We start from the raw sequence: 27,673 nt of genomic DNA, 5'->3' as shown, positions 1-27,673 counted from the left end.
CTCCAGCTCCTCCCGGTGAACCTTCTGGCGGCGCTCTCCTCGGCAGGTGATCATCGTGACCACGTCGCCCAGCTCCAACTTTGTGCCCAACATCCTGTCCAAGTCGCACAACAACGCCGGCGTGTCCAAGTTGGCCTCGGCCGCCCACAAGCAGACGGTGGTCTTCCCGGCGGCCACTTGCAGCCCCTCGGCGGCGCCCGCCGTCACCGCCGTGGTCTCGTCCTCGCCCTCGGCCGTCATGGCCACCGCCACCTCGTGTGAGTGCCGTCGCCGAGACCAACGTTGGCCACAAACGCATCACGATGATGTCAAGGGAGCGCTTGTAAATCAAATGTATTATTAGTATTAGTATTAGCTATGTCTTAGCTAGCTAGCTATGTATCCATTTGAGTTATTTCCGGGTTGAGTGAACGCTGGCGCGTGTGGCTGCCGCTGCTCACCCGCAGAAAAACTTTATCCTGTCACTATAAAGTGAGAGTTTTGAAAGGCGCTTAGAAATGAAATGTATTATTGTTATTATTGTAAACGTGAAATGACCCCGATTTGTGACTTACAGGCGCCGGCTCGGCGGGGGTGAAGGTGGCCTCGGCCAGGCTGCCCTCCCCGAAGACCCTGGTGGGCTCGGCCGCGCAGATCCTGGGTCAGTTCCCCAAGCAGCAGATGCAGGCGTCGCCCGCGGGCGCTTCCGGCGTGGCCCAGGCCGCCGTCGCCGCCCCTTCGCCGGGCCCCAAGCCCACCATTCAAATCAAGCAAGAGTCTGGTAAGAAGCCAAGTACAGCGATGCCTCAGCTTACGAACGCTTGATTTTACCAACATTATGGGAGCGAAAAAGACCCCACCGCAGGCTAGTGTTAAGCTGAAGAGGACACGGTCGAGCAGAAGAAGGAGATCATTCAAAAACACCATCGAGGTGTGCGTTTTTGTGACTTAGCGTCCCAGTACCAATATGCTAATTGCTACGTGCTTGTCTAAGCAACGGAGGTTGAAAAACTTCTGTTGATTTGGATGAACAAAAAGCAGCTAGCAGGGGACAGTGTGAGTGAGGGTATTATCGCCGAGAAAGCATGGCAACTTCACTCGGATATCATCAAGAGGCAACTACATCGACCACATCACAAAGGTCAATAAAACAACTTTATTATACTGTACTGTTTTTTTCCTTTAATTACAAATGAAAAGCACATTTATTATACATAAAATAAGGTGTATTTTGTGTAGTTTTAAAGACTTATTTCGTAGAAAAGTATGTTTTATGGGGACCTGGGAACGGATTATTCTCATTTTAATGGTTTCTTATGGGGAATGAATATTTGGCAGCCAACTTTTTGCCTTAGACACACTTTCTGGGAAGCAATTAAGTTCGTAAGCTGAGGTATCGCCGTATCGGGTTTTTAGTTCTTATTTTTTTCATTGATTCTCCACTTTTCAAATGATAACCGACCCCTGACCTCCCGACCCTCCATTTTGCGTGCACAGGGGTGAAGATCATCACTCAGCAGGTCCAGCCCAGCAAAATCCTGCCCAAGCCGACGTCGGCGGTTCTGTCCAGCAGCAGCGGTAGCAGCGGCAGCGGCAGCTCCCCCCCCATCATGGTGGTCAGCAGCAACGGCGCCATCATGACCACCAAACTGGTCACTCAGTCCACAGGTTTGCTGACTCCAAAAATCAAGTTAAAAAAATTGCCATTCTAGAAATGTGTCAAAATAAAATTGAAAATCGCCCTTTTTGAATGAAAAAAAATGCAGATTTTTTTTTTTGTGAAAAAATTTTAAAGTGGTGATTTTCTAAATTAAAAAAAAATACATAAATTGGCGATTTTCTAAAAAAATGTAAATTCAAAAAGGGCGATTTTCAAAATGTTTGACACAGTTCTAGAATGGCGATTATTTAGGTTTTTCTGAAAAAAATCTAAAGTGGTGATTTTCTAAATTTTAAAAAGAATTATAAAAAGGTGATTTTCTAAAAAAAATGTAATTCAACAAGGGCGATTTTAATTTTTTTTTTTTTTTGACAAATTTCTAAAATGGCGATTTTTGAGGTTTTAAAAAATATTTCTAGAGTGGTGATTTTCTAAATAAAAAAATATATAAAATGGCGATTTCCTCCATTAAAAATATAATAAAATGGCGCCTTTCTACTTTTTAAAATGTTCTAAAATGGCGATTTTGTAAAAAAAAAAAAAAAAAAATTCAAAGGGCGATTTCATATTTTTTTTTAAATTTAGAAAATCCCTTTCGAATTAAAAAAAAAAAAAAACTCTAAAATCGACAGACTTGAAATTTGTCAACAATTTAGAAAGTCTTTTTTGAAAAAAAAAAAAAAAAAGTAGAAAATGGCCATTTGTGTTGAGGTTCCCTCGCGCAACGTTGTACTTGCAGCGAGCCAGGCCAGCTACACGCGGCCCGCCGTCACGCCCACCCTGGGCGCCCGCATCTCGGCCTCGGCGGGCGCCGCCACTTACGTCAAGACCACCAGCGGCAGCATCATCACGGTGGTGCCCAAATCTTTGGCCACGCTGGGCGGGAAGCTCATCGGCGGCAACTTGGTGTCAGGTGCGAGCGCCCTCTTGGTTTCCTCGCGGCGATAGCGTGCGGACGCCTGTCCGTTTTGCGTCCGCAGGGACCGCCGCCAAGATCACCGCCATCCCCATGTCGTCCAAACCCAACGTGATCGTGGTCCAGAAAAGCGGCGGCAAAGGGGCCGCCGTCCAAGGGTTGCCCGGCAAGAACGTGGTCACCGCGCTGTTGAACGCCGGGGTCAGTAGCGCCGCGTCGACGGCAAGCTAGCGTCGAGCGCGCTAAGATTCATTTTGCCGTCGTCAGGGAGAAAAGAGCCTGCAGGGCGTCCCGGGGACCAAACCGGCCATCATCACCGCCGGCAGGCCCGTCGCCAAGATGATCGTCACGCAGCCCAAAGGCCTGAGCGCCGGCGCCGCCGCGTCCGCCGCCTCCGGCGCCGCCGCCACCAAGATCATCCCCACCAAGATCGTCTACGGTCAGCAGGGCAAGACGCAGGTCATTTTTTCATTCACTTTTACTTCTGCGAGGAGGCCGGCCGGCCAAAATAGGTTTTTCTGAAAAACGGTTGGAACAGTTATACAGAAGTCATTGTTCTTTTGTTGATTGTCACATTTGAGATTTTTTTTAATTAAAAAAATCAACATTTTACAAAATTGTCCAAACATTCGGAAAATCGCCATTTTCTTATTATTTTTTTAATGGAGAAAAATGGCCATTTTAGAAAATTGTCAAAACATTTTGAGAATCGCTATTTTCTCATTTTTTTAATGTCAAAAATCTCCATTTTAGGAAAATGACAAAATATTTTGAAAATCACCATTTTATATTTTTTTTTTTAATGTAGAAAATCACCATTTTACAAAATTGTCAAAACATTTTGAAAATCGCTGTTTTATAAGGTTTTTTTAATTTAGAAAATCGCCATTTTAGAATTTTTTTACATTTTTTTTTTAAGTCATTAGACATTTGTCACAAGTTTTGAATTTAAAAAAAGTAGAAAATCGCCATTTTAAAAAGTAGAAAGCAGCCATTTTATTTATTTATTTTAATGGAGAAAATTACCATTTTAGACTTTTTTTTTTATTTTGAAAATCGGCATTCGAGAAATTTTTCAAAAAAATTCAAAATCGCCTTTTTTGAATCACAAAAATATGTCGAAAATCACCATTTTAGAACATTTTAAAAAGTAGAAAATTGACATTTTAGAATTTTCTTTTTCAATTTAGAAAATTTTACTCTGAATATTAGTGTAAAAAAAATGCAAGTAAATTTTAGAAAACCGCCATTATATATATATAATTTTTTTTTTGAATGTATAAAATCGCCACATTCAAAAATTAAAAAAAATATTTTAAAAAATCTGCATTTTAGAAATGTATTTAAAATATAGAAAATCAACATTTTTGATTTTTTTTTTAACTTAGAAAATATGCATTTTAAAAAATGTGGAGGCTCATTAATTAATTCATTCAATTAGTTCTATGCTAATTTGCTGTTTGTAATGAAACCTGTAGATGGCAGCACTCAGCATACGCAGCGAACAGCGCTACTGCCCAAAGTCTTCATTCGGGCGAGGCCTTATTAGCTTTATGATGGGAGGCTGCGGTCCGGTTGGTAAATCTTCTTTTCTTTCTTCATTTTTTGCTGGCTTTTTGTGGCGCAGGTGCTCATCAAGCCCAAGCCGGTGTACCAGGCGGCCGTGCTGAGCGAACAGACCCGTCAGCTGGTCAGCGAGACCCTGCAGCGGGTCACCCGCTCGGTCGACGCGACTCACGCGACCGCTCAAGAGGGCGCCGCCAAGGACGAGTGCGGCGTCGGCGCGGAAACCGGCGGCCCCGCCCCTGAAATGACCCACGGTAGGCACGAACGACCCCGCGCTGGCGAAAGACCGGCGGCGCATCTCGGAGGGTTTCACGCGCTCTGCGGGTCGTCCCCCTCCGGCAGAGACGCAGACGGTGCTGCACGTGCTGTCCTCCCGGGAGCAGGAGTGGACGGAGCGGGAGGTGTCGGTGGAGTCGGCCCCCACCGTCATCTACCAGGAGGTGACCGCCGCCGAATCCCAGTCTGCCACGTCCACCATTAAAGCTCTGCTGGAGCTGCAGCAGCAGACCTCGGGTAAACAGATCGCTACAACGCCCTTCTTCTTCGATATCAAGTGTCCTTCAGAGTTTTCAAAAGCGCTTAGAAATAAAAATGCCATAATTAATTATTATTATTTTTTTTTTTTATATATAATTTTATTATTTATTATTTTTATTTTATTTTTTTATTTTTTTATTCTGTTTTGACATTTTTATCATTTGTATTATTTCTATTTTGTATTGTTTTTTTTATATTTATTATTTTGATTATTTGATTCATTTTAGTTATTTTTATTGTTTGTCTTATATGTCTAATTTTTTCTTATTGTTATTATTTTATTATTATTATTATTATTATTATAAACTCAGCTCCACATTTTTCCTTGATGCACAGATACGCCACCAGGTGGCAGTAAAGCTTTGGTCTTTGCACAAAAACAGCAATTATGGACCCCCCCCCCCTCCCAAAAAAAATTGGGAAAACAGTGAGAATTTATGAATATGTGTGGGGGGGGGGGGGGTCCACTTGACGTCCAATCATCTTGTAAAATTGTTTGTGTAGTGAAGGAGAAGGCGGAGTCTAAACCCAGGCAGCACGCGCACATCGACCTGAGTCAGATGGCCGTGCCCATCCAGCTGGCGCAGGACAAGAAGACCAGCCCGGAATCGTCCCGGTTGCCCGTTTCCGAGGTCCAAACGGCCGCCCCACCTCCGCCACCCGGTACACCCATCCCACCCGGCCTCCCGCCATTTTGTCGCCTTGCCGCGATGTTTCTATGGCTAACAAAATGGCCGCCGTTTCCCTCGTCAAGCTAAAGTTAGCAAAGCGGCCGCTTCGACGGAGGAACCCGCGGCCACGCCCCCCGCCGCCGCCCACAAAAACGTCAGCCGGGTCCCCGCGGCAACCAAGCCGGTTGATGCTGCGCCTGTCACCACGGTAACGCAGGTCAAGGTGAGGAGGAAATGCCATCTTAAAAAAAATAATTATAATAATAATCACCATGTGTGAAATTTAACCCATAAAAAATAATTATTAGTAGTATTCCCCCGACATCACATTGGGCGTAAAGGCCCAGAATTCCGACTTTAAACTCTGAATTCTGACTTTTAACTGAAAATTCCGATTTTTAACTGAAAATTCCGATTTTTACCTCTGAATCCTTTTGCGTTGCAGCCTCCCGACGGCAAAAGCGAGTCCGCGTTGGAGGCGAGCGAGCTGGAAGGCGACACGCTGGACCCTCAGACGGGCTTGTTTTACCGCTCGGGCAAGCAGGCGGACGCCCCCAAGCAAGGCCCCCACGCCGCTCCTCAGCTCACAGCGACCAGCCAATCAGAGGCCACGGCTCCACCCCCTCCCCCTCCTCAGCTGCAAAGTAAACCTCAGCTCAGCCAGCCTAGTCCCGCCTCCTCCTCCTCCTCCTCTCTGACCTCACCGGTCAAGAAACTCCCCAAACTACGGGAGCAGAGTCCGGCCAAGGCTCAGGTTGCCCCCCCCTCGCCCGTCACGCCGCAGCTGCCCAAATTGCAGCAGGCGCCCACGTCGCACCACCGCCCGCTGCACGCCCCCATGTCGCACCCTCCGCCACTGCAGGCGCATCACCCCATCGGCGCCGAAAAAGCCGCCCCGCTACAGGTTAGTCCGTCAACACGTCAAGCAAAATGGCCACTGTTTTCTGAAAAAAAATCATCCAAATAGTAAACAGACACGGCTCTTGTAATAGTAATAGTAAGAATAAGAATAATCCATTTCATTTATAAGCGCCTTTCAAAACTCTCAGGGTCACTCTACAGTCACAGGATCAGTTTTTCTGCGGGTGAGCAGCGGCAGCCACACACGCCAGCTAGCTAATAGATAGCCAATATCTAGAGAGCTAGCCAGATAGCTAATAGAAAGCTAGCCAGCTAGCTAATAGATAGATAGCTAGCCAGCTAGACAATATAGCGAGCTAAAGATCTTTTTTTAGCTAGCTTTTGTAGCGCTAGCTAGCGAGATATCTATATGTATTTATTGAACAATTTATTTAATTACAGTCGTGAAATTGGCTTTTTTTGCTGTGTCCAATTTAGAAACCATTTTTGCTAATATGTGAACATGAACGCTAAACTGAATGAATATGTTGACGTTATTGTCACCGTGTGGTGAGCGCAGCAGCCAATCATCACGCAGAGCGCCACCGTCACCAAAATCACCTTCGGGGGCGTCCACCAGCAGCCGGCGGCCCACCCGCCGCCCGTCCCGGGCGACCAGGCCGAGCTGGCGGGCGAGCCGGGCTCGGAGGCGTCCGTGTCCGACATCCTGAAGATCTCCATGATGGAAGCCCAGATCGACCCGGGAACCGAGCCCGTGCTGGTGGACTCGTCCGCCGACCGGCCTTCCCTGGCGCAGGCCCTGGAGGCCAAGCGGGGGGGCGCCGTGGCGGCTCAACACTTTGCCAAGGAGCGCGTGGAGGTGATCCAGGTATGTCATTTTCATCCCACAGACAAAAAAAAGCATAATTTTCTGGACAAATATGTATTTTTTTGGGGGGGGGAAATCTGTTAGCGTTCGTAAAATGAGGTAAAAACTGTACTTTGTTTTGACCCCACCTTCAGAAAAAAATGAATAAATGCTTGAGTATTTGTATTGATTTGAATATTTTTGCGCAGGTGATCCCTCAGTACTCGATCGTGCCGGATTCGAGCCAGTCCAACGTGATAGTGGAGCCCAGCGGCTTCCTGGAGATCACCAACTACACCAGCCAGCAGCTGGATGACGACGACGCTACCGCCGACCACGATATGGATAGCGGTAACGATGCCACGCCCTAAAAGGGAGGGACTTCCTGTTGAGAACACACCCCACTTTGGCACAGGGTACGCCAGACTTTTCTAGCCACTTGCGTTTTAAAACTTTTCTCTGTTTTTTTTGTACGATATCATATCATATCATGAAGTCATCTTTTACTTTACCCTTTTGTACCTTTTTAGTCGGGATTGGTGTCATGTCCAAAATAAACGTTTGTGTCACTGGTGAAAGGGAATAATTTGGACGTCGCTATTAAGAGCTCATCCACGTTCAGTGAATTTAATTAACTCCTTCGCTGCCATTCCCAAATTTGTTTGGGTGGCGATAAAGCGCTGGTCAGACCTATGGCAATGTTTATCTCTTCCATGAGGGGGAAGCATTTGCCTTTTATAATAATAATAATAATAATCCATTTTATTTCTAAGCGCCTTTCAAAACTCTGAAGGTCACTTTACAGTCACAGGATAAGTTTTTTTTTCTGTAGGTGAGCAGCGGCAGCCACATGCGCCAGCATTCCCTCAACCCGGATGTCATATATAAATAACAATAATAAATCAATAAATAATAACCTGGAATAACTCAGTTAAAAGCTAGCTAGCTAATAGTCAGGCAATAGCTAGCCAGCCCACAGCTAGATAGCCAGCTAATAGCTAGTTAACCAGCCTAATAGCCAGTCAGCCAGCTAATAGCTAGTTAGCAAGCCATTCAATAGCCAGTTAGCAAGCTAGCTCTTATTTATATTACATCATAGGATCGTTCCTGTCTGGCATTTGTTAGTGCTTTGTTATAGCTTCAGCTATTGTTAAAGCGCTATATAAATCAATATGTATTGCATTTTCTATATCCGCCCCCATTTCAAGATCATATAACTCCAGACCCATATCACTTAGGAATTAACTCTTTTTTTCTGATGAAAGAAGAGAGTCTAAGGTTTATTACAGTGCCACCTACTGGTCGCAGACCAAAACGTGACAGCGCCATTTCACGAATTTGTTCGGCTTTTGGTGTTTCTTGCGGGGGTGCTGATAAAGCGCTGGTCAGACCTCTGGGAATGTTTTTCCTCTTCCACTAGGGGGCAGCATTTGCCTTTATTCCATGTTAACGCTTTGTTATAGCTTCAGCTGTTGTTAAAGCGCTATATAACTCAATATGTATTGCATTTTGTACATCCGCCCCCATTTCAAGCTCATATAACTCCACACCCATATCACTTAGGAATTAACTTTTTTTCTGATTAAAGAAGAGAGTCTAAGTTTTCTAATGTTGCATTGAATGTTGATGTATAGTTCTAAAAGTCAATATTCTGTGGGCCCTGCAATTTCAGTGAAAATGACAATAACCTTGGCACTGGAGTGGACACATTTTTGCACATCTGCCAGTCAATGAGTTAAAATGGGGACGTTTTTTTCACCTGGAAAGTATTAGTTTACATTTTTTATCCCTCTTAACTGTAAAAAGGGGTCACTCCAATTTTTGTTTCTCCCTAAAAAAATATGAAATGATGTGCACTGCGCCCCAGACCTCCCATGATATGAACAATTTTACTTTTCAAAATAAAATGAAGACATTAGATACAAGATGACGGGTTCTGTGGGAGTGGACATCATTTCTGAACATGTAAATAGCACTACCAGGGAAAGCCACACGGTGGCGTAAGATATAAAGAAAAGTGTCTCATTTTGCTGTATTGATTGATCTCAAAAGCTGTTTGTTTGTTATTGATTGCAAACATTTATTTTCATCATTTCTTCTTCTTACACGTTTATGATGCAAACCACGCCGCCGCCACCGCCGCTACCAGCCTGGCTTTTTTTTGGGGGGGGGGAAGAAGAGACACAAAAGGGAACGGGACATGTGTGCTAATGTTGCCCCCCGCCCACCCACAAAAAAAATGGCATCTTCCTTCTACTTTTATAACAATCATAATTAAAAAAAAAAAAAAAGAATATGAGCGGGGGTACAGAACAAAGCATGCATAATGTAACGAACGTAAAGTTTATAACGTCCATGTACCATGTCAGTGTACATTTCATCCATTTGTAATAAGGAGCTATGTCGCTACTTTTTTGATATCAAAATAGAAATGAAAGAAAAGTGATTTTTTTTTTTTTCCTCGCAGCGAGGTGAGGAGGGGGTGTTGGTCGGTCCTTTCCATTTATTAATGCTGTCGAAAAAAAGTAAACCAACAAAAAAAAATAGGATTGAATAGAAACGGCATGTATAGAGCAAAATGGACGCCGGTGTATGGAAGGAAGATGGCGGAGGGGTTTGTGGAAGTGCACAACCCAAACAACCAATAAAAGTCTATTGGGATCGAGTTGTCGTCGTCGTCGTCGTCGTCGTCTTGGTGGGTGGGCGGGTTGTTGGGTGGTCACGCCCGCCGCCGCCGCTCTTTCTGTTTGTTGTCGTTGCAGTGAAGGGTGCGGCAGGAAGGGGGCGTCGCCTTCAGTCGATGTACTGCGAGAGCCAGCGGAATCCTTCGCCGTATCCTTGGCGCTTCAGCACGGTGCACATGAACACCTCCAGAGGTCTCGTGTTCAGCTCCTTCAACGGGATGTTGCCCTGCGGTACACCACACGCGCGTGCATTTTGCTCTTTTGGTCTGCTTTGTTTTGTTTTGTTTTGAAGGCCCTCTCCTCACCTTGCCCGTCGTCTGGCCGTACAGTCCAAACATTTCCCTCAGCTGCTCCTCGCTGATGGCCTCCGGTCGGTCGATCTTGTTGCCCAGGATGAGGATGGGCACGTTGCCGATGGTCTCGTCCGTCATCAAGCCCTGAACGTACGTACGCGAAAAAGCGCAAGGCCGGGAAGTGACAACATTGGCCAATACAGGTAAAATCCGACTTGCGACCACCTGTTCTTACAACCGCGACCTCCAAACCCTATTTTTTACATTTTAATTCGACGCCTGGCACCGCAAAGCGCTAGCGGGCCGGTAACGCGTACGACAATTTTGGCCGGCCAGCCAGCCAGCATGTCACTCTCGCACAGCAATCGACTGTGTGATGGCGCCAGACTGGGGAGTTTGTGAATCATTTAGCCTCTATTCAACATTTTGAATGGATTTCGACTTGCAACCATTTTGACTTACGACCGTTTGGTCGGAACGGTACTCTGTGGTAAGTCGGATGTTACCTGTCTAGCTGGCTAGCTATTAACTATTTATTTGCTGTCTAGATAACTGGCTGTAAACTGGCTAGCTGTTAGCGATCTATTTGCTATCCATTAGCTAGCTATTAGCTGTCTGCCTGTAAACTGTTTAGCTATCTGTCTATCTATTAGCTGGCTATTAGCTGTCTAGCTGTAAACTGTCTAGGTGGCTAGCTGTTGGCTATCTATTAACTATTTATTTGCTATCCATTAGCTAGCTAGCTTTCTATCTATTGGAGTTACTTCAGGGTTGAGTGGCTGGCGCATGTGGCTGCCGCTGCTCACCCACAGAAAAACTTCATCCTGTGACTGTAAAGTGACCTTGAGAGTTTTTAAAGATGCTTATAAATCGAATGGATTATTATTATTATTATATAGTAACACGCATGGGGACGATTACCACTTCTGGTAAGGCGCGAGAATATTAATCGTTCTTTGCATAGGATAAAGAATCTATGCCTGTCAATGTGTTGCGCAATCAATTGTGTTACATTGACTTGTTTTTTGTGTTCCAATTGTGACTTTTTTTTCAGTTTTTGGACCTTTTTGTGGAAATGCGCCCTGGATCCCATTTGAGGTCACTCACGTCAAGTTCCGCTTTGGATTCTGCCAATCGGACGCCGTCGGCGCAGTCCACGAGGAAAACGATGCCGTTGATGGCAGGGAGGTAGTGTTTCCACACTCTGCGGGCTGGCGGGAGCACAAAAAAAAAACAGGGCAGGGGTGTATTTGCAGCCATTTTGGCTAACCGTAGCGCTATGAAGCACCACCCACCTTGCGCGTGGCCTCCAAGGTCAAACGTGGTGAAGGTCATGCCGGCGATCGTCAGCTCTTCTGAGGCTAACGTGACGACGACATGGAAGCAAATCAAAAATTAGGAAGTGAAGGAAAAGCCGTTTGACGCGGCGGCGGTTAGCTAAGCTACTAACTGGGATGTAAAGTGGGCACGTGTTGTCCCAATCTGTCGTCTTTGAGCATGTGCAGTAGCGTGGTTTTGCCCGCATTGTCCAGGCCCAGGAACACCAGCTTGCCAGACTTCTTGTACAGTCCTGAAAACAAAGCGCAATGCTTTAAAATCGAATGTCACGTCCCACGTCAACAAAGCTAACTCATTCGCTGCCAAGCAATGCGCAAAAATGTGTCCCACTCCAGTGCCAGGGTTTTCGTCATAGTCACTCCAATTGTAGGACCCATAGAAGATTGACTTTTAGGACAACATAAACATTCAATGCAGCGCTAGAAAGCTTAGACTCTCTTCTTTCATCAGAAAAACAGTTAATTCCTAAGTGATATAGGTCTGGAGTTATATGAGCTTGAAATGGGGGCAGATGTACAAAATACAATCCATCCATATTGGTTTATACAGGTAACATCCGACTTACGACCATGACCTCGAGACCCTATTTTAAAAAATGCGCCTGGCGTCGCAACGCGCTAGCAGGCCGGCAAGGCGTACGATAATTTTAGCCATCCAGCTAGCACGTCACTCTCGCACAGCAATCGACCCTGTCATGGCATCAGAGGGGTCGGAGTTTGCGAGTCATTTAGCCTCCGAGTCTGTATTCAATATTTTGAATGTATTTCAACTTACGACCATTTTGACTTACAACCGTTTGGTCGGAACGGAACTCGGTCGCAAGTCGGATGTTATCTGTATTGCGCTTGAACAACAGCTGAAGCTGGAATGAAGCGCTAACATGGACAAAAAGTCAAATGCTACCCCCCTTGTGGAAGAAGTAAAAACACTGCCAGAGGTCTGGCCAACGCGTTTATCAGCAGCCCAGGAAGAAGAACATTTTTAATTCCCAAATAAATTCGGAAATGACAGTGAATGAGTTAATTTGGCGCCGCTAAATGAAGGAAACTTTAGCTTTACTCCCATCCTTTACAATATCTTTTTTTTTTACGTGCATGCTGTCCTGAAAACGCCGTGAGTGTCGAGCGCAACGGGGAAGACAGGACCGACGGACGCAGCTTTGGCCACAAAGAGCGGTCGCCAAGGCCACGCGGTGACGCGCTCGCCGACGTCGCCGTTTGAGGGGGTCGCACGTGAGTAGTAGTACAAGTATTGAGTATGGGTAAGGGGGGTTGGGGTTGTCGATCATTTGTCATACTCACCTAGAAACTGTAGTACGCTATTGAACCCGCTATAAATCCAATCAAATATGAATGACATATCGGGAGCTGTTCAATCCTATCAAAATGAAGCACAGATGACAATTAATTCAGAACAAAGGCAGAAAAAAAGGCCATTGACAAAATGTACTTGCCCACCACCCCCAAAAAAAAAAAAAAACCCAGTTGTCAATCACCGCTAACTCCCCCGCTACCGCTAACGACGCAACGTCTCCGGGTCTAAAGTGTAACAGATCCAAAGGTTGCTAGCACATTGACTTGAGCTGAGTTACACGTCACCCGACGAACACATTATCCAAGTTTACAAACGACACGCAATGAACTATGCGTAACCCCTTTCACACGTGCCTCCCGGTTTGATGTTTTTTCTTTCATTAAAAGAAAGGCAAAATACACAATTGGGTGTAATCAGGGCCATGTTGCGCTTCCGAGCGGCGGAATGTTGTCGCGCAAGTACTCCCTCCGTGAGCACAAAAGGCGCTTTGGTGAGACATAACGTACGCACGGACAGACCAGCGGAGCAAATATGCGGACCGTGCCGGTGGATTGATTGATTGATTGATTGATTTCCATCCTTTTGACTTTGAATGCTTTGTTTTACACTCATAGGTGAGCTTAGAGAATGCCGAGCCTGCTGGGAGACGACGGACGCCCTGGACAGGTCATTCTAACTTTCAGTCCGTAGCGTATTCGGGTGAGTGGACCACTAGATCAATGGCTTTTATTGGATGAATTTACTGATTAAGCACATAAAAAATGTCGTCAATGACTCATCAGCAGCTTCTGATGTGACGCCGCCTGTTCAACGCAAGGCCAGATGTCAATCACATGTATTGTTTGTATCTACTTTATTATCAATTGGGCTACTTTGTGACTTTTGAGTCAGTTTTATAAATGGAGAGAGGTGAGTGACATGGGCGCCGGCGACTGGGTGCATGACCTCAGGCAGTCCAATGCTGCTCATGTTTGTTCAATCAAATGATTGCCTCATCCATCAAGTTTCAGGCCTCGTTTTAATACATCACTTCCTGGGTTGATCCCAATCTTGTTGTTTTATACTGAAAGTATAAACATTTATTGTAACGATGGGACTAATGCCACACAAGAGACCGGAAGTCGGTTTTACACCGTGGACGAGGAGTATTTTTGATTATTCTTATTACAATGCTCAACAAATGTTTTTTGTCCCCCCCCCCCCCAAGTTTCTTCTCGTGGTCGGGAAGGTAATCAGATCGATGAATTTCGCTGACACAGGTAACGTCATAAATACATTTAGAAAATAAAACGCAGCGAACTATTGGGAAGGAAGATGCACTTCATCTTCAAACAGTTGTCTGAAGATAACCAAAGCGTGACTAGTTTAGTTTTCTTATTTAATCCCAGCGATAATTATGTTTTAAAATAATTATTGTTAAATATAGAAAAGCGAACAAGATAGTATGTACCAAAATATAGACACTTTACGCTCGATGCTAGCGGCTTTCAATTGAGCTAGCAGGAAGCTACTAGATACGTGTCATTTTCTCCGAACGTCGCCGTCGCATCGACAAGCCCCAAAAAACTCGTTCGCATCACGGTAACACAACACAAAAAAAACACTAAGACGAACCACAAAAAATATCATTTTAGAACAACATTCTATATTTCTCGACTCGTAGCGGTCGGATAAAAAAAGAGCCAAGTTAGCCCAAGTTGACGTTAGCATTATTAGCCTAGCATGAGTCGCGACCGCGATGGCGAACGTTTCGCCTGAAGACGGCCGATTACGTGGGCGTCATCCGCCGGGAAACTCACTCGATCTTCACGCGTGGATTCGTCGAGCGAATGCGTTGACTCGTCTGCTCATGTGAATGTGACTCCGGGTGGGGAAAAATATGAAGTGATCCAGCTGACAGCCAGCTCGCTCTTTCGGTCGCTTGCTTGCCTGTCTACCCCGTTTTTCCCCCTGTGTTGTTAAGCGAGCCACGACACCGCAATGGCTTCTTCAGTTTCTACCTCGTCTTCAGGTCGAATGGCGATTTGCAATCTATTGTACCGCACTACTGCCATCTAGTGATTATACGATCAATCGCGTTGAACAGCTGTTGTTGAAAAAAACTTGTCGGGTTGACCAGTAAAAATCCCCAAAACACAATCAATCACTCAAAGTCAATCAAACAGGATCGTTTCGATCTAAAGAAACAGTAACCATACAATGCGCGTGTATTGTTCGGCTGCCGGAACTTCCGTTACTCAGGCGGAACTATTTGAATGCCGCACCGGGCACCATGTTATCTACCCTCTTTACTTCCGTTAATTCTCACGTGATCGTATTTTACCGAATTATAAACATGTGACGCACAGGCTAAGTCGAAATACAATCAATATTGTCATATGGGCGTTTGTTGATTCTTTTTGTTTGCGGAAAACTATGGCGGAATTGTTTGACTGCGCAACAAACCCCCAAAGCAAATCAACAAACCACTGAGAAAGCACCACCTGTAGCATGTTCACATATGCACCGGATCTCGTTTTATGCGATTATCGCCCCCGGTAATGACTTTTAAGAAACTTTTTGAGACTATGTTAGTTACACCTGTAAGCAAAAAAAAAAAAAAAACTCATCGACGAAAGATAATTTGGATCGACGGCACTTGTTTTTCGTCGACCGCAAAAATGGAGAGCACGGCCGGAAATGCCACGTGTACACACTGCGCATGCTCGACAATTTGGAAGTTGATCCTTCTTGGGTGATCCCAATTTCCGGTTAGTACACGACTGCTCTGGTTGAGGCCTTTAGCCGTAGCGTCACTTGCCAAGGGGGGGCTTTTCGTCCCGCAGCCATGGCGGTGTGATCTTGCCAACAAGTCAGACGGTAAAAAAAATTACAAGGCGGAAAAACCAGGGACACCCGGAAGTTGACGTTTGTTCCATAACTCGTTCCTCAAGTAGTTGGCTAAACGAAGAAGAAGAGGCTAATCGCTCCCCCAAGCTAACCGCTCCCAATCGGAACCGGCTGAGCGTTTTCAAGATGTCAACGGCGGGCTTCAACGGCCAGAATGGGACCGGGCAGCCGTACGCTAACGGTAAAGGCTCGAAGCGAAAGCCGCTCACTTGTTTGCCCGTGAAACCTTTGCTAATAGTTAGCTCGTCGATTCGTCTTAAAAACGGAGGGAGGTGGGGAAGAAAAAGAAAAAGAACGCCGTCGTAAGTTCGTCAAAGACCGTCGAGTCAACTGTCCCAAAGTTCGAGCTACTAGCTAAATAAACGCTTGTGTGTGACGCCAAGTCATCTCGATGTTAACTTTGTGGCTTAAAAATTGAACTTGGTTGAACAAATGAGTCTTATTTCCGTCACCGATGGTGAGCGGTTACGTTTTGATTCAATACGTCACTTTTGTACAGATGACGGCTGAAGAAACCTTCTCATCGATGTTTTGATTCAATGAACCACTTCGTCATATGTTCTCGAGCTTCTTGTGTTGTCATTTTATTTAGTTTAGTTGTTTTTTTACTTCAAGATGGCGCCAGCAGGTCCTGTATTTTGTTTTTCTTCTTTCTTTCTTTCCGAACTTTGCTGCTGTGAAATGTCAATTTCGCCGCTGCGAGACCAATAATAATAATAATAATAATACATTTCATTTATAAACTACATCCAATCCAAAGTCTTTAGTGCCTTAATATCCGCGCCCTGTTGTCATTAGGACAACCGGATGATTACATTATTAGTAGTAGCGTTCCAACTTGCTTCATGTCATTTTTGTGTGCCCTACTTCTCACTGTCAATGTGGCACATGTGACTTGATCCTTTTCCTCAACGTGATACTTTTTCTTTGTGTGCAGGGGTGCCTCTCAAAACCAAATTTTAAAAACATTTAATGTGAATTTAAGTCTGTCTGGGTCAGAAATGCATTTCGAACCGAAGGACAGCTTGACTTTTTCGACTAGTCCCATCTGCAAATCTTCGTATCTGCTTTTTTTAAGCGTCAGCAAATCTACAACAGATGAAGGTAGCCAGTATCCAGGTACAGGTACGCTAGCACTTGATTGGTCACCGGGTTACAGTAGCTTGCTTGTTATTGTCGGTCAGGTCTGTTCACTCTTAAACTAGCGCTCACAATCCAACCGGCGTGTTTGTGCGTTTTGTTTGCTCACGCCGTTCAGATGCTAGCTGCAAACGGCCCTTTTTTGTTCATGTGTTATTTAACTGTCAAGTAGATGCGAAAATCAAATAATGCATCCCGTGGTGGCGTATTTGGCCGCCTCGGGGTGTTTGGTACGAGTGAGCAGACTCGGGGGTTTGTCGAAAACAAAAAGGAGACAGTCAATAACTTTCAAATTATGTTGTGTTTATTGCGTATGTTGTGTTTGCTCACAGTCGTACAGGAGGGGTCCATCGATGAAAATCGTCACCTGTACTTCTTTGAAGGTGTCGGACGTTTCACTTCTCATCCGAGAGGCTTTGTCAGCGAACTAAAATTTTGCTGGCCCTACTGTCCAGAGGTGCCAAACCTCTGCTCTGATAGGTCCCTGCTCTAAGGTTGGGGGGAGCAGAGGACTATTCCCTGAGGCCACACTGATTACTTCTATTGTCCTGACTGGCCCGATTGCCCCATTTGCCCTGGTATCGTCTCATCAGCATAACTAAGCCTATGTGGTAACTATCTCAGATGTGTGTTGCAAGCGCGATCCAAATTAAACCTCACCCCACCGTGACGATTTCGAGAAGGCTTTTGCTGTTTGATCAAAGTCGCTTCTTTGACTCCCCTTTCAAAGCTTCTATTTTAAGATTTTAACCTCATGACCAACGCCTAAATTCTGCAGCCCTCTGCCAAGCTATTTATTGAGAGTATGTGCAAATTTAAGTGATAAATCAATAAAACATATTTTTCTTGATTCCTGGGCGTCCCAAGCACCAACAGCGATAAACAGTACAACATCGACATTTTAATTGGATGTCTCTTCCATGAACTGACAAATTTGTAACCTGGCTAATGAGCTCTTCCTGTGAAGGAGTTTCAAGTCGTAAATTGCTTCGGTGATCAAGGAGTTTCCCCAGATCTCCTACATGAAGATGACGGCTTAATAGGCTGTGTGTGTTCACCTCCGATTGACCCCAGCTTGTCTGAGCTTTCGTTGTGGGCCTCTTGGACTAAGCGTGGCACTTTTGAATAGGATAACTTGTTGTTCTGTCTAATCTTTATTCATTTTCCATTGAAGTGGCAGGAATGCTACCTTGTCCTTGACGTGGATGGTCTCCTAGCCTCCTTGCCTTCGAGGTTCTTGCTAATTTTGTGACTGGTTTTCAGGTCCTTCACAGAATCCAGTTGGTGTCCAGCAGCTCCCGGCGGTCAATTACGGCATGACGCACCAAGCCAGCTACAACCAGGCCAAGGCCGCGGGGCCCCTTCCCCCCGGACCGGCCCCTGGTCCCGGACTCTTTCCTTCCGGGCCATACCGGCACATCCCTCCAGTCAGCTCCTTTCAATCCGGCCCGCCGCCCTCGTCCTATCCAGCCCCGCCCGACCAACCTCACCTTCCCCGACCGCCTCCGAGCGTCCCGGCGCCCCGAACCCCTCCCCACTCCGCCGGCTACTGCCCGAACGCCCAACATCCGCAGCAGGTTCCGGGGTGGCAGTACAACTCGGCGCCGGCCCCCGCCGCTGTGAACGCGCCGCCGCCCGGGGGCTCGGCGACCAATCACGTGAGCCCGCCAGCGCCTTACGGCTCGGCGCCTTCGCCCTCCGTGACCCATAACGCGGTCCAACCTCCCGCCTCGCTACAAAGCTACGCCCGGCCAGGTAAGAACATCAAAATGTCCCTGTTCGCGCTTTGTTACAGCCTCAGCACTATATAAATCAATATGTATTGTGTTGTATTTTGCACATCCACCCCCATTTCAAGCTCAGATAACTCCAGACCCATATCACTTGGGAATTAACTGTTTTTTTTTTTTCTGATGAAAGAAGACAGTGTAAGGTTTCTAACGCCGCATTGAATGTTGATGTCGTCCTAAAACTCCATGCAATTTGAGTGACAATGACAAAAACCCTGGCACTGCAGCATGGTTTGGCAGTGAATGAGTGAAAATAAAAATGCCCAAATGTCGACCTAGATGGCATTTGCTTTGAATCAAAGTTACTTGTGTCGGAGCAAGTATCTTTGGGTGTTGATAAGTTGGAGGGAGGACCTTGGACCCTAATCGAGCCTTCAACGAGTTCACACGCATGCGTTCTAAGTCCAAAGTTCAGTGGCACACGTTGACAGGAAGTCGATATGACCCAAAAATAAATAAAATGGAGGGAAAATCATCGTTTCAGGCGATGGATATCCACTTCATCTGTTGTTGTTGACATTTTTTTCCCCTTCGCAAAGCAACAAAAGAACGCTAAAATAATGACAAGTTTCAGTTTGTTTATCGAGATATCTAATGAGCTATCTAACTTTTTAGCGAGCTATTTAGCTTTATAGCTAGCTTTCTAACTAGTTATTTAGCCATCTAGCTTTCTAGATGATCATCTACCTATCTACTTTGCTAGCTAGCTCGCTTTCTAGCTATCTAGCTTTCTAGCTAGTTATTTAATTATCTAGCGTTCTAGCTCATTATCTACCTTTCAAGTTTGCTAGCTATCTCGCTATGTAGCTATCTATCTAGTTTTCTTAATACCTATCTAGCTTTCTTGCTTGCTATCTAGCTTTCTAGCTTGTTGTTTAGCTATCTAGATTTCTATCTCATTACCTGTCTATCTAGTCTGCTAGCTCACTATCTAGCTATCTATCTAGCTTTCTAGCTCATTATCTACCTATCTAGTTTGCTAGCTAGCTCGCTATCTAGCTATCTATGTCATTTTCTAGCTAGTTATTTTGATACCTAGCTTTCTAGCTCAACTACCTCTCTAGTTTGCTAGCTAGCTCGCTATCTAGCCAGTTTTCTTGCTAGCTTTCTAGCTCGCCGTCTAGCTATCGAGTTCACTATCTAGCTTTTTAGCTAGCTCTCTAGCTTTCTAGCTAGCTATTCATGCGATGATTTCTCTCTCTCTCTCTCCACCAGCAGCTGCCGCTTCTCAGCCGGTGAACCCGGCATCCTCACGGCCGTACCCTTCAAACCAAGCTCCCTACGGGCCGCCGCCACCCACCATGAAACCCGCCGGACCCCCGATGGCCAATACCCCGCCTCCGCTCGCAAACGCTGACGGTATGCCGTTCATGTTTTTCGCCTCCCGACTCGATAAAACGTCTTGTTTTTACACAGCTTTTGTCTTTTTACTTTTTATTGTACATGCCAGCTCAGTGGGGGGGCGGCAACACTTTGCCCCTCGCTGAGCCCGACGGTCGGGAGGCGGAAATTGAACCTTCAGGTGTGGCTCAATCCGGCCGTTAGCGTGTCTTGTTATTTCGGGAAAACCGATCTGGCGTCAGTGCGTTGACAAGCCAGCAAACTCATTTGCGCTAATGTAGCTAGCCAAGTGCTGAAAGTGCCTCAAAATCTGTAAGCACGCCAGCAAAGAAAAAAAAAACAGGAAGTACTAAAAATATGCAAATGCACGCCCGAGGCTGGAAAAGTTTGAATGCAAATTTTACAGACAATTTAAAAAGTCAATCCAGTCGAGCCGGCTGATTGTCGTGGAGCTTTAAATACTGCCTTGGCATCGGGTGCAATCGCGAAAAGACAACGTGTCTGCCGCCTTTTTTATTCTTTTCGCGGTGACGTTGGTCAAGTGACGAGAGTTCAAACGTCTTTGGTGTTCCTTCCCGAATAGGAAAGCCGGCTGGCGTCGCCGCCAATCACGCGGACGGAAAACTGGGTACGTGCGTGGCAACACAAAATGGCCACTGTCTTCTGTTTGTTCACGTGAGGTTTTTCAAAATACTATATATTTTTTGTCCATTTCCCAGCCGGCCCACCTCAGCCTGTCCCGCCGGGTCACCACTTGGGTCACTACCCTTCCCTTCCGCCCGGGTACCAGCAGCAGGCGGCCCCCCGCGGCGCCCCGCCGACCGCCGCCGCGCAGCTTTACGGTCAAGCGCCTCGGCCGTACCATCAGGTGACGAGTTGCGCTCAAGGTCACAAGATATGTTTTTCTGTGGGTGATCAGTGGCAGCCACACGCACCATCGTTCACTCAACCCGGAAGTAACTCAAATAGATAGAAAGCTAGCTCATACATAACTAATAGATAGCTATCTAGGTAGCCAGCCAGCTAGTTAGAGTAAAGCCAAAGCGGCCCAAATAACGACGGGTTGAGCGAACGGCGTTTTGCCGTCCCCCGCAGGCGGGACCAGGACCCGGACCCGGCCACGCTCAGCTCAGCCCGTCCCTGGCGGCCATGAGCCTTCAGTCCGGCCCCCCCGAGAGCCTGCGGGTGGTCAACCTGCTGCAGGAGCGCAACCTGCTGCCCCCGGGCCCGCCGGCCGCCCCCGTCCCCTGCCTGCCCCGAGACCTGCAGAGGATCAACTGCGACCCCGAGTAAGCACGCCGGAGGCTGCGCAACGCCGTCGCACCCCCGCCTAACGCCCGCCCGCCCTCGCCTCGCCGCCGTCTCTGCCCCCAAAGGGTCTTTCGCTGCACGCTGACCAGCATCCCGCAGACGCAGTCGCTGCTCAACAAAGCCAAGATGCCGCTGGGCCTTCTGCTGCACCCCTTCAAGGACCTTTCCGTGAGGACCGCGCCGTCGCCCGTCGGCGCCGCCCGTCGGCGCCGCTCATTGGCGCCGCTCGTTTGTTTTCCAGGGTCTCCCCGTGGTGACGCCCAGCGCCATCGTCAGGTGTCGCTCGTGCCGAACGTACATCAACCCCTTCGTGTCCTTCCTGGACCAGAGGAGGTGGAAGTGCAACCTGTGCTACCGGGTCAACGACGGTAAGGAAAGCAAATGCGGCAAATGCGGCAAATCCATGGATGACCTCGGTATCTTGCTTGTGCGCGTCAAGTTCCAGAGGAGTTCATGTACAACCTCGTCAGTCGATCTTACGGAGAACCGCACAAGCGACCCGAAGTGCAGAACGCCACCATCGAGTTCATCGCTCCTTCAGAATACATGGTAGCCATTTTCTGGCCGAGCGAAGTCGTCGGGTGACTTTCCTTGAGTCGGCTGACGTTTCTCCCCCGCCGCCTTTTAGCTGAGGCCGCCGCAGCCGGCCGCGTACCTCTTCGTCCTGGACGTGTCTCACAACGCGGTGGAGACGGGCTACCTGAAAGTCTTTTGTCAGTCGCTGCTGGACAACATCAACGCGTGAGTCCGCGGCGCCGCCGTTTTGTCCCGTCTTGCGATACCGACCGCCCCGTTTGCTTCCGCCGAAGGCTCCCCGGAGACGCGCGCACCAAAATCGGCTTCGTCACCTTCGACAGCACCGTTCATTTCTACAACCTGCAGGAGGGACTCTCGCGACCGCAGATGCTCATCGTGTCGGACATCGAAGGTTTTATTGGATTTATTTTCATCTTTTTATATTATATACAGGTATTACGTAACATCCCAGTTACGACAAAACGGCTGTAAGTCAAACGGTCGTAAGTTGAAGGGGAAAAAAAAGCAGTGTCCAATACTATCTGCACTGTATTGAGTGTAGTCACGCAGTAGATTGCTGTGCGTGACCGTAAGTACGGGTGGTCATAAGTTGCGTTGGTCGTAACTTGGATGTTACCTGTATATAAGAACTACACGGATCATTTGAGTCCCAATCGAATTGCAAATGACGTAATGGAAGCAAAGCCTGTTGAGCATAATGCTAACCTTCAGGCTAACAAATAGCATTTGAAATCCCCAGGATGATTTGAACACAAATGGTGTTGAGCGATTAGCGCAATGCTTGCTGGTCTCTATTCTTTATCCTCTGGGGTGATTCTCTGAAGGACTATCGCTGCAAATAGCGAGGAGGTGTCGTTTCTGGAGTTCCTCACGGTGTTTCTCTGCCTCGTGTGTCCCGCAGACATGTTTTTACCCACACCCGACAGCCTTTTAGTCAACCTCAACGAGAGCAAAGAGGTGAGAAATGCGCTCGTATCACGCAAACCAACGCCTTCTCAGGATCTCCTTTTCAAGTGTCGACGCCTCCTGCTTTCAGCTGGTCCAGGATCTCCTCAAGAGCTTGCCCACCTTATTCGAGAAGACCATGGAGACCCAGTCGGCGCTGGGCTCGGCGCTGCGGGCCGCCTTCAAGCTGCTGTCGCCCACCGGCGGCCGCCTGTCCGTCTTCCAGACGCAGTTGCCCAATCTGGGCGTGGGGGCGCTGCAGTCCAGGGAGGACCCCAACCAAAGAGCCTCCGCCAAGGTGACCGGTCGGGACGGCGGCTGGGGAGGGACCGGGCAGCGGATCCTCACGCATGTTGTTGTTGTCCGTCCGTCCCCTGCAGGACATCCAGCACTTATCTCCAGCGACGGATTTCTACAAGAAGCTGGCGCTGGACTGCTCGGGGCAGCAGGTGGCCGTGGACCTCTTCCTGCTCAGCTCGCAGTACTGTGACTTGGCATCTCTCGGTGAGCCACCCCTCATTTTTATTCCCGTTTCCTGGTTTGACCGTTATTTATTAGTAATAATAATAATAATAATCCATGTCATTTCTAAGCACCTTTCAAAACTCTCAAGGTCACAGGACAGGAGAAGTTTTTCTGTGGGTGAGCGGAGTTAGCCACACGCGCCAGCGTTCACTCAACCCCGAATAACTCAAATAGATAGGTTAGCTAGCTAATAAATAATAATAGATAGCTAGCTAGCTAACTATTTTATAGATATCTTATAGATAGCAAATCGATATAATGCATATATACCGGCCGCGGCTTGGAATTGAAGTGGATTGACGCGGGACAAGAGATGTGAGAAATTGTCTTTCGTCAATGGATGCGGCAGCTTCATGTTTGCTTTCAACATTTAGCTTGTAGCGGGCGTGCAGATTACCCCACGACGTCTCTGATCCACTGGTGAAAATGAGGCTTACGATTGAATGACTGTCTTGTTATTTAGTTGTTTTGACTTGAAGATGGCGCCGCGAGAGTGGCTGCCTTTCCAGGAAAGCAGCTCCTGTATTTTGTTTTTCTACTTCTTCCTTTCCTTTCTCTCCTCTTCTGTTCATCATCACTTTTCTGCTGCGAAATGTCAAGTCTTCATTGGCAGACTATTAAAGGCTCATCCAATCCGATCCAAGTTGGTCCAGTGAGCTGATTGGTTTTTTTGTTGTTGTTGTTGTTGTCAGGCTGCATATCTCGCTACTCCGCCGGGAGCATCTACTACTTCCCGTCGTACCACCACCAGCACAACCCCGCCCAGGTGGAGCGCTTCCAGAAGGACCTGAAGAGATACCTGACCAGGAAGATCGGCTTTGAGGCCGTCATGAGGATACGCTGCACCAAAGGTACGCCAACGCCACAGCGTCCGTAAACAAAATGGCCGCCTTACTTTTGGTGGTTTTTTTTGTGGTTTGTTTGTTATCCCCGTAGGTTTGTCCATCCACACGTTCCACGGCAACTTCTTTGTGCGCTCCACCGACCTTCTGTCGCTGCCCAACGTCAACCCGGACGCCGGCTACGCCGTGCAGATGTCCATCGAGGAGAACCTGGACGACATGCAGGTGGTCTCCTTCCAGGCCGCCCTCCTTTACACCTCCAGCAAAGGTTAGGGGTCGCCCCAAAAGCTTGCCTTCTTCTTCTGTGCTTGAGGAACAGCCCGATGTTTGAATTTGCGCTTGGAACAGGAGAGCGGCGGATCCGCGTGCACACCTTGTGCCTCCCGGTGGTCCAGTCCTTGTCGGACATCTTTGCCGGCGCCGACGTTCAAGCCATGGCCGGCCTGCTGGCGTGCATGGGTGAGGACCGGCCGCCATCTTTGTCGAAGAGGAGATTTCGTTCATTTACGTTTGGCTCTAGTGCACGGGTGTCCAAGTCGAGGCCCGGGGGCCAAATCTGGCCCGAAACGTCATTTTGAGTAAAACAAGCATGCTGGCTAAAGTCCGAACCAAAAATTCAAAACAGATGAACACCAAAATAAGTCAGATTTTTTTTTTTACTAAATAATAATCCATTTCATTTCTAAGCGCCTTTCAAAACTCTCCAATCTGAAGTCATGTTATTGTGCTTGACATACGGCAATTTGACGTTTTGGTTCGGACTAGGCAAGCATCCTGGCACTTTACATCCTTGATTTCCTTCCGTGGGCCGAATAAAATGATGCCGCGGGCCAGCTTTGGCCCCCGGGCCTCGACTTTGACACCCTGGAATCCGACGCAATACGTGAGTGACGGCGCGCTCTCCTTTTCAGCGGTGGACCGCTCGGTGTCGGCCAGCCTGAGCGACGCCCGCGACGCCATGACCAACGCCGCCATCGACTCGCTGTCGTCGTACCGCCAGTCGGCGCTGACCATCCAGCAGCCCGGCCTGCTGGCCCCGGCCTGCCTGCGACTTTTCCCGCTTTACATCCTGGCGCTGCTCAAGCAGGTCCGCCGCCATCGCGACCCGAAATGGCGGCCGCGTGGCCCAAAACAAAACCGCGTTTTGGTTTGCAGAAAGCGTTCCGGACGGGGACCAGCACCAGGCTGGACGACCGCGTGGCCGCCATGTGTCAGCTCAAGTGCCAGCCGCTAGTTTACGCCATGCTGATGATCCACCCGGCGTTGTACCGCGTCGACGATCTGAGCGACGAGGGCGCTCTGAACGTCAACGAGCGGACCGTCCCTCAGCCGAGGGTCCTCCAGCTGTCCGTGGAAAAGCTGAGCCGGGAGGCAGCCTTCCTCATGGATGCCGGAACGGTGCGTCTTGACGTCTTAGCCGAGCAAAACGTAGCAAATGTCGGGTTTTTTTCGTCTCCGTCCAGATTATGTACCTGTGGATCGGACGCAATTGCAACCCCGACTTCCTCACTCGAGTTCTGGGTGTCCCCAGCTACGCCGCCGTGCCTGACAACCTGGTAATTTTTGTTTCTTTCTACCCTTCCCCATTTAAATGCACCGATACCTCGGCTTGCTAACGCTTTAGCTAACGAACGTTAAATTCACGAGAATATAATCTTGGCATACGAAATAGTTTTCGGCGGATGAATCAAACCACACAGCGCCACGGTGGCTGGCCGACTAGTTTTCTTTGAGTGCAGACGTGGTTTGTTATCGAGTGTCATACTTTTGCTATTACGGGAGCAAAAAAGACCCCACCGCAGGCTAGCGTAAAGCCGAAGAAGACGTTAAAGAAAATGACGGTCGAGCAGAGGAAGGAGATCATCGAAAAACACCAACGAGGTGTGCGTTGGTGGTACGCTAAGTTGCTACGTGTGGCTAAGGGTGTTTCCGTGTCGTCTAAGCAACAGTCTCAAAGCAATAGAAGAGGTTGAAAAACTTCTGTTGATTTGGATTAATGACGAGCAGCTAGCAGGGGACAGTGTGAGTGAGGTTATTATCGCAGAGAAAGCACGGCAACTTCACTCGGATATCATCAAGAGGCAACGACATCAAAGATCAATAAAACCACTTTATTATACAGTAGTTTTTTTCTTTAATTAACTACACAAAATAAGGTATATTTTGTGTAGTTTTAAGGCTTATTTAGTAGAAAAGTATGTTTTATGGGGACCTGGGAACGGATCATTCTCATTTTAATGGTTTCCTATGAGAAATTACATTTTTGGGATACACACTTTTCGCCTTACACTTTCTGGGACTAAACATGCTTTTTGTTCCCCGCGTCAGTACTTTCTGCCCGAGCTGGACACTGCCGAGTCTCAGCGGACCCGAGCCTTTGTGGGCTGGCTGAGGGACAAGAGGCCATTTTTCCCCTCGTTGCACATCATCAGGTGGGCAACCGCGCCAAACCTTCGCTAGCATCTTTTACTTTTATTTATATTTCCAATTTTTTTTTTCTTTCATATTTTGTTCCAAGGGACGAGAGCCAGCTGAAAGGAGCCTTGCTGCAGAACATGATTGAGGACCGCACCGAGTCGGCGCTGTCCTACTACGAGTTCCTGCTTCACCTGCAACAGCAGATCTCCAAATGAGCCCTTAGCGACACTTTCGATTTAGCCTTTAGGGGGTGATCCAACAAACAAATGTGTGGATGTACATATGCGTGCGTGCGTGCGTGTACTATATGTATGGAAGAAGATGGGAAAGTATCCGTTTTTATTCTCATAGAACAATAATGTCCAAAGTTGAGGTATGGCTCAGAACTGAGCTCGTCGATGGCAAAAGCACAGAGCGTTTCTTCGTCTCCATCATGCGTGTGCGTGTTTTGCAGGCTAACAAAGATGTCCGACTGTTATCAAGTATTTTCATTGCTTTTTTTTTTTTCTTTCTTTGAAGAATCCGTCTTTCTATGTGGCGACAAACAAATGCCAGAAAATGGCAATGAAAGCATCAGGCGGCCATTTTGGTCCCCCCCCCCACCCGTGTCCTGTTTAATTTATAAGCTTATCAATATAATTAAAATTCATTGATTGCCTTGAACGGGAACTCTTTTAATACCAAGCCTCCTGTTGAAAACAAGATTATATGTAAAATATTTTAATATAATAGAATACAGGAATATTATTTTTTTGGTTTATGAACATAAGATCTAACAGAAAGCCATTGTGATCTTTTAATCATGCTTATTGATACACGTGTATTGAAAATATTGCATTACATCTATGGCCGAGAGATGCTAATGCATTTTTAGTATGAAAGTTTAGGTGATATGTTAATGACATAAAATGTTTGGGGCTTTTTAAATGCAGTGGGTCTGAAATATGTGCAACGAATGAGTCACTCTGTGAGTTGGTTTGTAATTGATGTACAGTATTATAAAAAGCATAAACATATTCAGAAAACAAACCAATCGGATCTAAATTGTCTGATAGAAAAAAAATAAATACTTTGCTTACTCAAGTCATAGCCGTGTATTGTCGTGACTTCCATCTTTAAATACCTAAAAAATGGGGGGGGGGAACATTACAGTTGTCATTTTCAAAGACTGATAAAGAAAATTATCTGTTTGTGACGTCATCTCCGCGCGACATCGGAGGTCCATCCCGTGTTATTCAGCAACCCGATCGTCTCCTCATGGTTATCGGC

At 47.1% G+C, this 27,673-nt stretch overlaps 3 protein-coding genes across 8 annotated transcripts in view; 2 read left to right on the top strand and 1 right to left on the bottom strand.

Moving 5' to 3' along the window:
* emsy (EMSY transcriptional repressor, BRCA2 interacting) overlaps positions 1 to 9,305 on the top strand; it is a 14,164-nt gene extending 4,859 nt beyond the window's left edge. The window contains exons 8-20 of the mRNA XM_089016288.1: positions 47 to 257; positions 557 to 760; positions 1,477 to 1,647; positions 2,379 to 2,552; positions 2,620 to 2,756; positions 2,823 to 3,014; positions 4,183 to 4,375; positions 4,464 to 4,634; positions 5,163 to 5,321; positions 5,413 to 5,552; positions 5,775 to 6,233; positions 6,750 to 7,058; positions 7,247 to 9,305. Coding sequence (XP_088872414.1) covers positions 47 to 257; positions 557 to 760; positions 1,477 to 1,647; positions 2,379 to 2,552; positions 2,620 to 2,756; positions 2,823 to 3,014; positions 4,183 to 4,375; positions 4,464 to 4,634; positions 5,163 to 5,321; positions 5,413 to 5,552; positions 5,775 to 6,233; positions 6,750 to 7,058; positions 7,247 to 7,408 — 2,682 coding nt within the window. The 3' untranslated portion in view covers positions 7,409 to 9,305. The remainder of the gene's footprint in view (positions 1 to 46; positions 258 to 556; positions 761 to 1,476; positions 1,648 to 2,378; positions 2,553 to 2,619; positions 2,757 to 2,822; positions 3,015 to 4,182; positions 4,376 to 4,463; positions 4,635 to 5,162; positions 5,322 to 5,412; positions 5,553 to 5,774; positions 6,234 to 6,749; positions 7,059 to 7,246) is intronic.
* sar1b (secretion associated, Ras related GTPase 1B) lies at positions 9,093 to 14,672 on the bottom strand. The gene is made up of 7 exons (XM_089016295.1): positions 14,466 to 14,672; positions 12,654 to 12,729; positions 11,465 to 11,584; positions 11,310 to 11,375; positions 11,122 to 11,225; positions 10,027 to 10,158; positions 9,093 to 9,947 (listed from the first exon to the last, which is right to left on the bottom strand). The coding sequence occupies exons 2-7, from the start codon at positions 12,709 to 12,711 to the stop codon at positions 9,831 to 9,833; spliced, it is 597 nt and encodes a 198-aa protein (XP_088872421.1). The 5' UTR covers positions 12,712 to 12,729; positions 14,466 to 14,672; the 3' UTR covers positions 9,093 to 9,830.
* sec24a (SEC24 homolog A, COPII coat complex component) lies at positions 11,627 to 27,491 on the top strand. Of its 6 annotated transcripts, none has more exons than XM_089016294.1 (23): positions 11,627 to 12,584; positions 13,281 to 13,365; positions 17,959 to 18,450; positions 19,701 to 19,844; positions 20,410 to 20,454; positions 20,546 to 20,694; positions 20,922 to 21,115; positions 21,203 to 21,305; positions 21,379 to 21,505; positions 21,577 to 21,686; positions 21,766 to 21,878; positions 21,947 to 22,065; positions 22,576 to 22,631; positions 22,711 to 22,917; positions 23,000 to 23,123; positions 23,837 to 23,995; positions 24,081 to 24,254; positions 24,335 to 24,445; positions 24,898 to 25,073; positions 25,142 to 25,384; positions 25,450 to 25,542; positions 26,315 to 26,418; positions 26,505 to 27,491. In XM_089016294.1, the coding sequence occupies exons 3-23, from the start codon at positions 18,012 to 18,014 to the stop codon at positions 26,617 to 26,619; spliced, it is 3,105 nt and encodes a 1,034-aa protein (XP_088872420.1). In that variant the 5' UTR covers positions 11,627 to 12,584; positions 13,281 to 13,365; positions 17,959 to 18,011; the 3' UTR covers positions 26,620 to 27,491. The 6 variants fall into 6 exon arrangements, with proteins under 6 accessions (XP_088872420.1, XP_088872416.1, XP_088872415.1 ...); XM_089016290.1 differs by lacking the exon at positions 11,627 to 12,584 and adding an exon at positions 12,845 to 13,168 and having other exon boundaries at positions 19,704 to 19,844; XM_089016289.1 differs by lacking the exon at positions 11,627 to 12,584 and adding an exon at positions 12,845 to 13,168.
* Positions 27,492 to 27,673: the final 182 nt, after the last annotated feature.

This window comes from Hippocampus bargibanti, linkage group LG16 (assembly GCF_051943395.1).
Source record: "Hippocampus bargibanti isolate YZ-2025 linkage group LG16, ASM5194339v1, whole genome shotgun sequence".
NCBI lineage: Eukaryota > Metazoa > Chordata > Actinopteri > Syngnathiformes > Syngnathidae > Hippocampus > Hippocampus bargibanti.
The sequence above is the reverse complement of the archived record's forward strand: the minus strand, read 5'-3'. Positions and strand labels throughout refer to the sequence as shown.